At 29.0% G+C, this 10,944-nt stretch overlaps 3 protein-coding genes across 3 annotated transcripts; 2 read left to right on the top strand and 1 right to left on the bottom strand.

Moving 5' to 3' along the window:
• The first annotated feature begins 98 nt into the window (after nucleotides 1-98).
• Nucleotides 99-4,607, top strand: LOC145744509 (copine-3-like). Its single transcript, XM_082562363.1, has 15 exons — nucleotides 99-273; nucleotides 367-546; nucleotides 619-693; nucleotides 788-859; nucleotides 971-1,047; nucleotides 1,182-1,278; nucleotides 1,560-1,646; nucleotides 1,863-1,949; nucleotides 2,092-2,151; nucleotides 2,270-2,403; nucleotides 2,610-2,716; nucleotides 3,055-3,191; nucleotides 3,367-3,497; nucleotides 3,591-3,696; nucleotides 3,776-4,607. The coding sequence occupies exons 1-15, from the start codon at nucleotides 136-138 to the stop codon at nucleotides 3,866-3,868; spliced, it is 1,581 nt and encodes a 526-aa protein (XP_082418489.1). The 5' UTR covers nucleotides 99-135; the 3' UTR covers nucleotides 3,869-4,607.
• On the bottom strand, nucleotides 4,492-8,474 carry LOC145744193 (uncharacterized). The gene is made up of 2 exons (XM_082562292.1): nucleotides 8,385-8,474; nucleotides 4,492-8,205 (listed from the first exon to the last, which is right to left on the bottom strand). The coding sequence occupies exon 2, from the start codon at nucleotides 8,186-8,188 to the stop codon at nucleotides 4,898-4,900; it is 3,291 nt and encodes a 1,096-aa protein (XP_082418418.1). The 5' UTR covers nucleotides 8,189-8,205; nucleotides 8,385-8,474; the 3' UTR covers nucleotides 4,492-4,897.
• A 926-nt stretch (nucleotides 8,475-9,400) lies between these two features.
• Nucleotides 9,401-10,657, top strand: LOC145744921 (signal peptidase complex subunit 3-like). Its single transcript, XM_082562896.1, has 3 exons — nucleotides 9,401-9,599; nucleotides 9,715-9,978; nucleotides 10,190-10,657. The coding sequence occupies exons 1-3, from the start codon at nucleotides 9,457-9,459 to the stop codon at nucleotides 10,314-10,316; spliced, it is 534 nt and encodes a 177-aa protein (XP_082419022.1). The 5' UTR covers nucleotides 9,401-9,456; the 3' UTR covers nucleotides 10,317-10,657.
• Nucleotides 10,658-10,944: the final 287 nt, after the last annotated feature.

Raw genomic sequence — 10,944 nt, 5'->3', positions numbered from 1 at the left:
ATAGACAATTTACGACTGACTGTAAACATAATTCAGTAATTAACTGTTTAAAATCAAGTATTTATAAAGTTAACTAGTTGTCTTTTTAAACAGATAAAAGTTTAAACAGTGTAAAAAAACTAATACAGATAAATTATGGCTCAAGCTGCTGGTTGTGTAAGTAAAGTTTATCTCACCATAACTGGAATTGATCTTGTTAATCGTGATCTTGCATCAAAATCAGATCCACTATGTGTTGTTCACCTGCAAACAAAAGATTCTAAATGGAAGGAGGTATATACAATTGTATCTTGAATTTAAGAATGTGGGAGTATTTAAAATTCTCCTATAATTTATTTAAATTCTTAATTTCGGTTTGATTTTTAGATTGGAAGAACTGAGCAAATCAAAAATAATCTTAATCCAAAATTTAGCACCAAAATTGAAATAGATTATTTTTTTGAAGAAACACAAAACTTACGTTTTGGAATTTATGATATTGACAATGAAACTTCATCTTTGGATGATGACGATTTTCTTGGGGAAACAGAATGTACACTGGGACAGGTAATAAGATATCAAATATGTAATTTATACTTTTCTACTATTTATTGGTAATAAATAAGTTTTTTTTTGCAGATTGTGTCAAACAAGAATTACAAAAAAGGTCTTTTGTATAAAAACAAGAAACATGTTGGAAAAAGTCAAATAATGGTAATTTAAGGTTTTCAAATTCTTTCTTAAATTGTTATTGTTTTTAAACTTTTGCAACTTAAATTTTCTCCATGTTTTAATATGAATTTTTTAGATTGCAGCTGAAGAAATTACAGATAATCGATTTGTAACACTTAAGCTAAAAGCAACCCATTTAGATAAAAAGGTATATATAAAGTGGTTTTAATTTTAAACACTAAAAAAAATTCTATTTACTAATCAAATTACTTTAACTACATGTAATATATTTTTCTAATTGTATTTCATATTTTTAAAGGACTTTTTAGGAAAATCTGACCCATTTCTTGAAATTATGTCCCAAAATCCAGATGGTTCCTGGAAGTTAGTTCACAGGTAATATTAAAAACTTTTTTGCGTCTTGACAGTAAATTAAATGTGGAATCTATTAATAATTTATATTCACAACCCATAAAAAAGATAATTATTTTAAAATATAGAGAAAAATTTATTTATTTTTTTATTGATAGGACTGAGTATATAAAAAACAATTTAAATCCGGACTGGAAACCATTTTCTATTCCTATTCAATCTCTTATTGGTGACAATGCAGAAAACAAAATAAAGGTTTAAAAAAATATTTTTTCATTGATAAATTGTTGGTTATGAATATTTAAAAAAAAAAATTGTACATTGACTAAATAGCAAATATTTTGTGTATAAGTATTTTAATTTTAAACATGGCTATTTTTACCATATTAAGTTTGCAACTTAAATTTAGTTAACAAATTCAAATGCCCAGAAAAATTAATTAAAGTTAATTTTAAATGCAAAGCTGAGCCTAAACAAAGTTTAAATTTGGTAATAATAACTAGTTTTATATTAAATTTTAAACCTTATTTTTCCAGTTTGTTTGTTATGATTGGGATAGTGATGGCAGTCATGACTTAATTGGGGAGTTTATAACAACACTGGTAGAACTAGAAATTAAAAATGTAACTTTTTATTCACTTAGTTTAAGTTGGTTTTAAAACAATATATTTTGCTAATGTTACATGCACTGGCTTAATAAATTGTTGTTATTGTGTACAATTTATTACTATTTTTTGCTGCCAGCTGAATATTTTCATTTTTAAATAATGAACTTCAAATACCAAATGATATTTATTGCAAATCATTGCATTATTTATAACATTTACTTTTGGTTTTAGAAGGAACTTGATTTTGTAAACCCAAAAAAGAAGGCGAAGAAGTCATCTTATAAAAATTCGGGATATTTAACAGTTCAAAAATATTCGGTAATTAAATATATTTATTACCTTAATAAATTATTAACCTTAGTTCTAGGCATAGTATATTTTTTAAAAAAAAATTTTCCGTGATTATTTACTGTAATTTTTTACAAACAAATGCTAAATAAAATATTTTGTCATGTTAAAGGTTGAAAAAAAGTTCAGTTTTCTGGATTACATTTTGGGAGGTTTACAAATCAACTTTACAGTAAGATTTTTAAAAACTTGTTAAATAAGTAGTGGTTATTTAAACTTTGTAAAATTTCATTGTCCATTAAATTGGCCTAATCTGTGCACCTACAAAAATAGCTGTTTTTATTGTTTAGGTTGGAATAGATTTTACTGGTTCAAATGGCAAACCTACATCAAGAGATTCTCTTCATTTTATTAATCCACAATACCCAAATGAATATTTGAGGGCACTTTATGGTGTGGGAGGTGTACTACAAGATTATGACACGTAAGTCTTGTTTTTATTGTAATGTAACATTTTTCCTGGTGTATTTTTTATTGATGACTTACTACTGTAATAAAAAGTTTTTGGTTTATTTTTTGAATTTTGCGTTATAATATTTTTCTACAAGAAACTTAATTTTTATAACTTTCTTTTAATTGCTTTTTTGACACTTATTTATACAAATAAATTATTTAAACTGCTTATTACAGAGATAAGCTTTTTCCAGCCTTTGGATTTGGGGCAAAATTGCTTGATACAAACCAAATCTCTCATGAGTTTGCCTTGAATTTTCAACCCGACAATCCTTACTGCGCTGGTGAGTAATTTATCGCATCAAGAAAGTGACGTGGTATGAGTTACGGGATGTATGACGTAAACAGATTTTCCTGTTGGTTTCTTTTCCGTCAATTTTTCTAAATCATCCGATTACTCACCTGTTATTAGGTTTTATTATTACAAAACAACTATTAAAAAATTATTGTATTTCTATGTGTTTTCACAACTTTGTATTTTCGCAACTTTTAAAATTTAAAATATTAACAATTTCAAAAACTGAATTTTAACTAACAATGTATATATTATTTTTTTATTATAAAGATATATATACCAACTTTTCATCTTAGGTTATTGTTATTTTTTTGTATTTTATTTTAGGTATTGAAGGAATAGCAAATGCATACAAGCAATCAATATCCCGAGTTATATTGTGGGGTCCTACTAATATTTCACCAATAATCAATCATGTTGCTCAATTTGCTTATAATGCTCAACAAGTTGATTCTGTTCCAAGGGTAAGATGTTATACCAAAAACTAGACAGTACCACACTGTATTAATATAGCCATATTAAATTTATATTTAAAATGTGTGCTCTAGTGGTTAATGAATAAATTCAAACTACTTCTTACATAAATACTATGTTAAAATGAGCATTAACTTTCAACTTAGTTAAATATTTCTTTTCTAGAGTTATTTTATTCTTTTAATAATAACTGATGGTGTTATAACTGATATTGATCAAACTAGAGAGGCAATAGTAAATGCATCAAACCTTCCAATGTCAATTATCATTGTTGGAGTGGGAGAAGCTGATTTCAGGTAAATAAAATTATTTATATATTTGTCAAAATACCAAATAAATTTTAAGGAATTTCAATTTATTTTTCATAAATTATTTTTGTGTAAAAACAGTGCAATGGAAATGTTGGACGGTGATGATGGAGTGTTAAAATCTCCCAGAGGACAATCAGCAGCAAGAGACATTGTCCAATTTGTTCCGTTTAAAGACTTTAAAAAGGTAAAAAAAACTTATAGAATAATCAAAATTTTATGCAGATAATATGTGAAACAATAATAGTTTTCTATTTTTCTTCAAGAACAATGCAGGCTTGGCTAGGGCAGTTTTGGCAGAAGTTCCTTCTCAGGTTGTAACCTATTATAAGAGAAGAGATATTATCCCAGGTCACTGAAAGAATATGTTGGTTATTCATATGGGTTCACATGATTCAATTGACCAATGTCATTTCTATAAATCAAGTTTTTTTTTTTATTCCTACCTATTCTATTACTAATCTATTTTGTTTTTTTCTTTTCAAAAGTTATTCAAGTTGTATAATAAATATTTATTCAAGGTTCTTATTAAATTTAAGAAATAATATAATGATATCAGATGAGTATATTTTTTTACATGAATTTTACATTCCTATTTTTATTTTTTTGAGGATACCTATGTTTCTTAAAATTTATGTAATTTTACTTGATTACTGACTATTTTAAATAAGGTTTTTTTAACATAGCTTCAAAAGTTTTGCATTCACTCATTTGTTTCTAAGCCTGAAAAAATTTTGTTTAACAATATTTTTGACATCCACTTTTTAAACCAAATGCAGTATTAGTTCTTAATTTTCGATTGATTGTTGTTGTTCCCCTTTGTCCTTGCACTAACATTACATAAATTTCGTTGTTTGGTTAATTGTGTTGTAGTAGTTTACAAACTTTTGTTAGGTCAATAATTTAACCAAAGAGATCTGCTAAGTTAATAAAAACGCTTTTATAACTATTTTCACTAATTAGAAATCTTCAAGAATTATGGCACTATACATATTTTATTAAAAAATACAAACTGTAATAATACAAGGCAATTAATAATGGCTTTAAAAAATTGTAAAGCAAATACAAAATAAAAATTTGGAAGTTGGCTTTCAATGTATAAACACTATTAAAAAATACTTGGCTTTTTAGGTAACTAAAAATAAAAACTACAAACACTAATATGACATCACAGCTATAAGAATTATTACTAAGTATATGAACACTGGAACACAATTTAAAGCTACCAATTATATAGAATTTGTATAGAAATTAGGCAAGAAATTAATACAAAGGCATGTAGATAACATTGATATAGAAATGACATAAATTCGAAAAAAAGGCACAAAGCTAATGTTAAAAAACAAAAAGAAGAAAATTATGACAAGTTTTGCTCATATTTGTAGAAATTATAAAAATGAATCTTGCATGTGAATCCAGTCAGTTTGCCAAACCGCCTTTCGGACATCTTGGTTCATTCTTTCTCCAGTTGCTCTGGCAACCGAGATATCAAGAAGCTTGTAAATAATCATCTTGTTATAAACAGAAATTGGTAGCTCTCTGTGAGTCCAAGCTTCCCGGTGGCAGGCCTGTGAAGGAGAATACCAGCCAACAACACCATTTTTCTTGTCCTCGCAATTTTTAAGTAATTTATAAGATGATAAGATGTTGTGTCTTAATTCCGGACCTTCCTTGTCACCTATTCGAATGAGTCTTGTATTCAAGTAGATATTAGTTTGTGGGATTATTATCACAAACATAGTTATACCATCGGGGTAAACAATCAACACCTTGCTTTCGGGAAGAATTTTACTCATTTTTGGGTTAAGTTTGAGTCCAGGAAGGTTACCTGACGATAGCTTTGTTTTCTCTGTTGTACCATGCAGTACTTTTCTTCCACTTAAAAGAGAGTAAATGTGCAAACTCCCGCCAATATTACACAGCACATATTCAGATCCTGTAAACTCGTTAACTCGAGAAATAGAGAAACTACAAGCTTTTCCAGATTGAACTTTCAAGAAAATGTCTGACTTCAGTTCTATTTGAATGCTTCCTATTTTACCAAATTTAAAATTATTCAAGTCAAAATCCACAATTGTGATGTGCTTTCTAACTTTTGGTAAATGTTCATCAAACAATAGCATAAAAAATAAGCGGTTTCCGGTTAGGTCTAATACTGATTGAATTAATGTAACACTTTTGTGGGTAGCTGTTTCATAAATTCTTTGGAAATATTTAACCAAAACATTGGTATCTCGTTTCATCATGACAACGTGAAAAGTTGCACCACCAGCAGCAGTATCAATCAAGTTAGGTGGAGCATAAATTCTTGTGAAAAATTTTGGAGGTTTTTTCTGCTTATCATTCTTGTCAAGTTCGTGGGGAAATTCATCGCTGTGCCATGGAACTTGGTTGGTGATGTAACCGAGTTGTCTTAAGGCTGTTTTTCGCTCTTGTTCAACAATGTGTTTGCCCTTTACTCTACGACCCTTACTCGCCTTCTTTAATGCGATGTGATCTTCAAATACCACCTCGTCTTCCCCCCTTGGAGTTAATATTTCTTCTTCAAAAGATAGCTTATACTTTTTAAATGGAACAAACCAACCAAAGTTATTGAAGTTTTCTTGGTTATGTTTCCAATGAAATAGATTGAGATTTGAATCCAGAGAAATCATGTCGCCAGTGTTTCCAACAAAAATTATTTCGAAAATATTAGTCCTATGGTACCTGAAGAGCTCAGCTGTTATGCCCTGGGATATTTTATGTACTTTTTCCGTTTTTAGATTTGAATTTCCCAATACATGTTTTAGGGGTTTAAAATTGTGTGTTATTCCAGACATCAGACTATCAACACATCTTTGTTGCAAGACCTGTGTTAAATCGCATCTTAATATATCCCCATTGGCCAGTGTTGCCAATATATGATCCTGACTTGCAGCAGAAGAAAGAGAGTTGTCAAAGAAGCACATTGTTATTGGTGAAATAACTTTTTCATTCTCTGCCAATGGACCCTCTTGAAACAAAAAATCACCCTTTCTTGCTTCTAAAATGCAAAGGGCTGTTAGTTGTTGACACATAACACTATCTTGTGGTTGGATAATTTCTAAATGATTTAGATCACTTCTCGAAGCATATGGTGCATAAACAAGGGACCAAACTATCAAACAGCCACTTTCACTTAATGTAAGCAATCTGCAGGAATCAAAACTCCATTTAATTTGTATTATAGGATCACTTGTTTTATTAAAAAATGCCACGCAACGAACTAGTTTAGATGGCTGCCAAAGCATGTTATAAACTGTAATATCACCACGTTGAGCACCCAAGGCTAAGTAGCTGTGATCGCAATTCAAAGCTGAAACACTTATTCCCAAAGTAGGTTTTGTTGAGTATGAAAACTCTGTTGAATCTGCCGTCATGTGGGACCATAAAGCAGTTTCGTTATTCGCATAGTCATGCATTTCTTTAAGATTACCAAACTGTGATGCAATTTTTGGTATTGTTGTTTCAGATGAAATTGTTTCAGCATCATGATCCTCAATTACTGGAACAGGCACTGGTTCTACTTTCTTAGGAGCCTGAGGTGCTGGTTTTAACTCTGGCTGGTGTTCTTTAAAAGATGCTTGGGTGTGAGCCCATGTTCCTTTGTGTGTTCTTTCTCTGGTTAACTTGATGCCGCACCAGGTTTCATCTATAATTTTAGTGGTCAATTTCGATTTTGGCACTACATTGTTAACACTGTTAATAATAATATCCTCTGAAATAACAACACACATCTGGTTTAAATGCAAGCACTCTTTGCATATGTTTTCTAACATCACATGACAAACTTCCGATACTATTTCATCAAGAATAATTAAAGTTGCCTCATATTTTGTTTTTCTTAGCTGATGATCTTCCCACTGTTGGTGATCTGCCATCAGCATAGTTTGCAGTAATTTAGAATCATCCGATTTCCCGCCTTTTGATATATTATAAACATTTTCTAGGATAATGTCATCTATTATCCAATGTGCTATTTTAACTTGTTGTTTGTGGGATTTTTTAAAGCGTTCAAATGACAAGGATCTCTGAAGTTGAAGTTTGCTTTTGGTGACCTGGGTGCCATATTTCATTTTAAGGTATCTCAAATTATGTTCCATTGCTTTAATATTTTGTTCGGTTTCTGTGACCAGTTGACTAACATTTGATGGCCCTTGCAGGTCATCCTTTAGTGTGGGACTTTGTGATTTAAGCTCAATTTGTTTATCAAGAAGTTGCTGTTGTCTGTGCTGCCTGTTTTTTCTAGCAGTTTCTAATTCGTCTTTACGTTTGTGTGTGATATCATTTAAAAAATGTCGTCTTTTGATTTCGGATTCTTCGGCGCTACTTGGCCTGTTAAAGTTAACTGCCAGTTTTGCAAAATGTTCTGTTGCCTTCTTCAAAGATGCCTTTCCATATCGTGTATCTAACTCATCTTTGAGTAAAGTTCCTTCAAGTACAGATTGAACATCAACAGCTTCAATTACTGAAACCGAGGGACTGATGGTTCTTGGAAGCTCAAGGCTTAGAGATGTGGGTGATCTTATCTGAGCTGATTGCATCAACTTCATTCTGCGAAGAGCCATGAGATCTGATACAATTTTTTTCTTGTTTTGAATATGCTCAGGATCAGCATCCCATCTGCTATGATTATCTCCATATCGATGGCTGTAATTCATTTTTACAACAGCAAGCACTACAAATGCAAATATATATGTTTATTTATATTTAATTACTATTAAATAAAAATAGTACATTAGCTACTTATAGTCGGATAGTATTTAATTAATCAGCAAATAGTAATAACATTATGTAATTTAAAAATAAATAGGTGAATTGATAATTAAAATAAAATATAAAATAACTTTTGCATACCTTAATTTTAATTTTCCCTTCTTTTAAAAAAACATGACGAACATACACGAAAGAGTAACCAACGGTACTCTTGTAGTGTATTTGTCTGTTTGTTGATGTTTTGAATTATCAAAACAAACTTTTTAGCAAATACTTTTTTACTTTGAATAACTATATCCCAAACAATTTAGTTCAAATTATGGTTTAGGTTTTTAGTTGATTTTTTATATTTAAATTTACAATAAAAATTCGTTACATAAATAAAAATGTTATTTTTTGGTAATTAAATATTTTTACCAATAAAAAGTGCTTACCATCTTATTGTATTTCTTTTACTTTCACGTGTACAAAAAAAGTATTGATTTCGTTAATCATTAATTAACGCACTTAACTTTTGCGTTAAATTTTAATTTTTTAGTTAATTTTGATAATCATTATCGGTCTTGTTAAATTTCGTTACATCGTGATTTCGTTATTTTAGTTCGTTAATTTATTTTTTTCAAATAAACCGACAGACCCATGACCGAACTGCCGAAGGAGTAAATGTTTTTGTCCTACTCCTACAGCTGTTTCATTAACTTTCAATGTTTAAGTTATTTTTTCCATTGACTTCTTTTAAACGGCAGGTTTCAAAAAATTTTAAAAATTAACGTTTTTTAAGAAAATTAAAAACACTTTCTTTTTATTTGGTTTAACTAAATTGTAACGTTTACGGTTATGGCAACTTTTATTACATTTAACTTAACAATGTTACTTTTACGTTTTTTTTAAGTGTGCCAAACTATGACTGTTTAATATTATTTATTTACTTAAAGAACAGGTCTGCTGATTGGTATAATCGAGACCATGTCCTAAAACATATGTAATATACTCTTTTTCTTGATTAAAAAAAGATTAATTAATCTCAACCCAGAACCCCTTCTCTTTTTTAAACATTTAATGAAGTTAATGTTTCTCTTATAAGGATTTGCAACATACATAATTAATTTTTGTTTAAATCAGTATATATATGTAATTAATTGTCATGTTTATATACTACCATTAATCTTATTTTAAATCTTATAGCAGGCTTGTTAACTTAGTTGTTGTGAATATGAACACATTTTTATCAAGGTTGAACACACTGTTTGCTTTTAGCTTAAGCGTAACAGCAGGAGTTACCTTTGCCTGCTTTTTAACCACACATTTTCTTGACTACCAACAAGATGTTGAAATTGATCTTAATAAAATAGTCGTGTAAGTATTTTCTGATTTGCATTAATATAAAAAGACTAACATAATTAATTTTTAATGACTAAACAAATTGAACATGTTTTATTATTAGTGTTTACACAATTTTTTTGTATTGCAGGAGGAATTTAGAGGAGTTTTATGTTGGTGAACGACATGATTTGGGCAATGTTCTATTTACTTTAAAAGCCAACATGACACCAATATTTAACTGGAATTGTAAGCAGTTATTTATATATCTGTTAGCTGAATATGAGACCTCTAATAACAAACTAAACCAAGTTGTTTTATGGGATCATATAATTGAACGTGGTGACAATTCGGTTATTGATCTTAAAAAATCGACCACCAAATATCACTTTTTTGATGATGGATCATCTTTAAGGTAAATTATTTTTACCTACCAATATTATACAAACTGTATTGAGAACTTAACTTATTTAAAGTTATCTATATATTTATTTTATTAGAATAACATAAAATTATTTGTGTGATTAACAATTTTTTTATTTTATAGTGAATTTTTATTACCATAAAAAGTAATTGCTTAATTAGATATTAATGGTAAAGTAATTGTTTCAATTACTTTAATAAAGGGGCAAAGATGTGAAGTTTTCTCTTAATTGGAATGTGATACCAAATGCTGGATATTTATGGAATTTAAATAACCAAGGAGATAAAGTATTTTCTTTTCCTGATAGCTACTCAAAGTCAAGATTGTAAAAACTTGGTTTATAAATGTTTCCCTTTTAATATTCTAAATGGTGTATTATCCAAATCATACTTTTATTTGCCATAAATTTTTATTAAACACAAAATTTTAATAGGTTTAAAACCTTTAATAAAATGATAATATGATTTCTTATCATATTTTATTGCCCTGATTAACATGTTGTTAGATGTATTTATTGTTATACATATTTACTTCAATTAAGGGCAAAAATGTTAAGTTATATTAGTTTACAATTGGTGAGGAACCAATTACAAAGTAAAACATGGGTTTGTATTGGTGTGATAATAATTTTTTGGATTTGCAAATGGAATAAAAGAATAAAGAAATTGTATTTTGTACTGAAAGGCTTAGTGACTGTGTGCCCTTTTTAAGTTAAGGAGTCTATGAACATGTTAAGAGCATAATTTAATTTTTTTTTTAAAGGAAGTTATCAATTTAACACAAGAAATATTGCGTAAACTAATTTTTCCATCTTTTTTGTCCTCGATCGGCTTGCGTCACTAAATTTTACGCGTACAATAGATGGTTAAATACGCGTTTTCGCTGCTCGTTTCACGGCGCTGGCTTAGTCTAGTGGTTACTTCTAACTGAAATGCATTTTGATTGTCATCAAACGCT

The sequence above is a fragment of the Corella eumyota genome, chromosome 1 (genome assembly GCF_963082875.1).
Source record: "Corella eumyota chromosome 1, kaCorEumy4.1, whole genome shotgun sequence".
NCBI lineage: Eukaryota > Metazoa > Chordata > Ascidiacea > Phlebobranchia > Corellidae > Corella > Corella eumyota.
This window is presented reverse-complemented; position numbering and strand designations above follow the sequence as displayed.

What these genes read in the sequence shown, in the direction of transcription:
- LOC145744509 (XM_082562363.1), top strand. Translation starts at nt 136, where the DNA reads ATGGCTCAAGCTGCTGGTTGTGTAAGTAAAGTTTATCTCACCATAACT. An exon ending in GTTTACAAATCAACTTTACA is followed by an intron (nt 2,152 to 2,269) that starts GTAAGATTTTTA and finishes TTTATTGTTTAG; the next exon opens with GTTGGAATAGATTTTACTGG. An exon ending in AAGTTGATTCTGTTCCAAGG is followed by an intron (nt 3,192 to 3,366) that starts GTAAGATGTTAT and finishes TTTCTTTTCTAG; the next exon opens with AGTTATTTTATTCTTTTAAT.
- LOC145744193 (XM_082562292.1), bottom strand. Translation starts at nt 8,188, where the DNA reads ATGAATTACAGCCATCGATATGGAGATAATCATAGCAGATGGGATGCT.
- LOC145744921 (XM_082562896.1), top strand. Translation starts at nt 9,457, where the DNA reads ATGAACACATTTTTATCAAGGTTGAACACACTGTTTGCTTTTAGCTTA. An exon ending in GATCTTAATAAAATAGTCGT is followed by an intron (nt 9,600 to 9,714) that starts GTAAGTATTTTC and finishes TTTGTATTGCAG; the next exon opens with GAGGAATTTAGAGGAGTTTT. An exon ending in GATGATGGATCATCTTTAAG is followed by an intron (nt 9,979 to 10,189) that starts GTAAATTATTTT and finishes ACTTTAATAAAG; the next exon opens with GGGCAAAGATGTGAAGTTTT.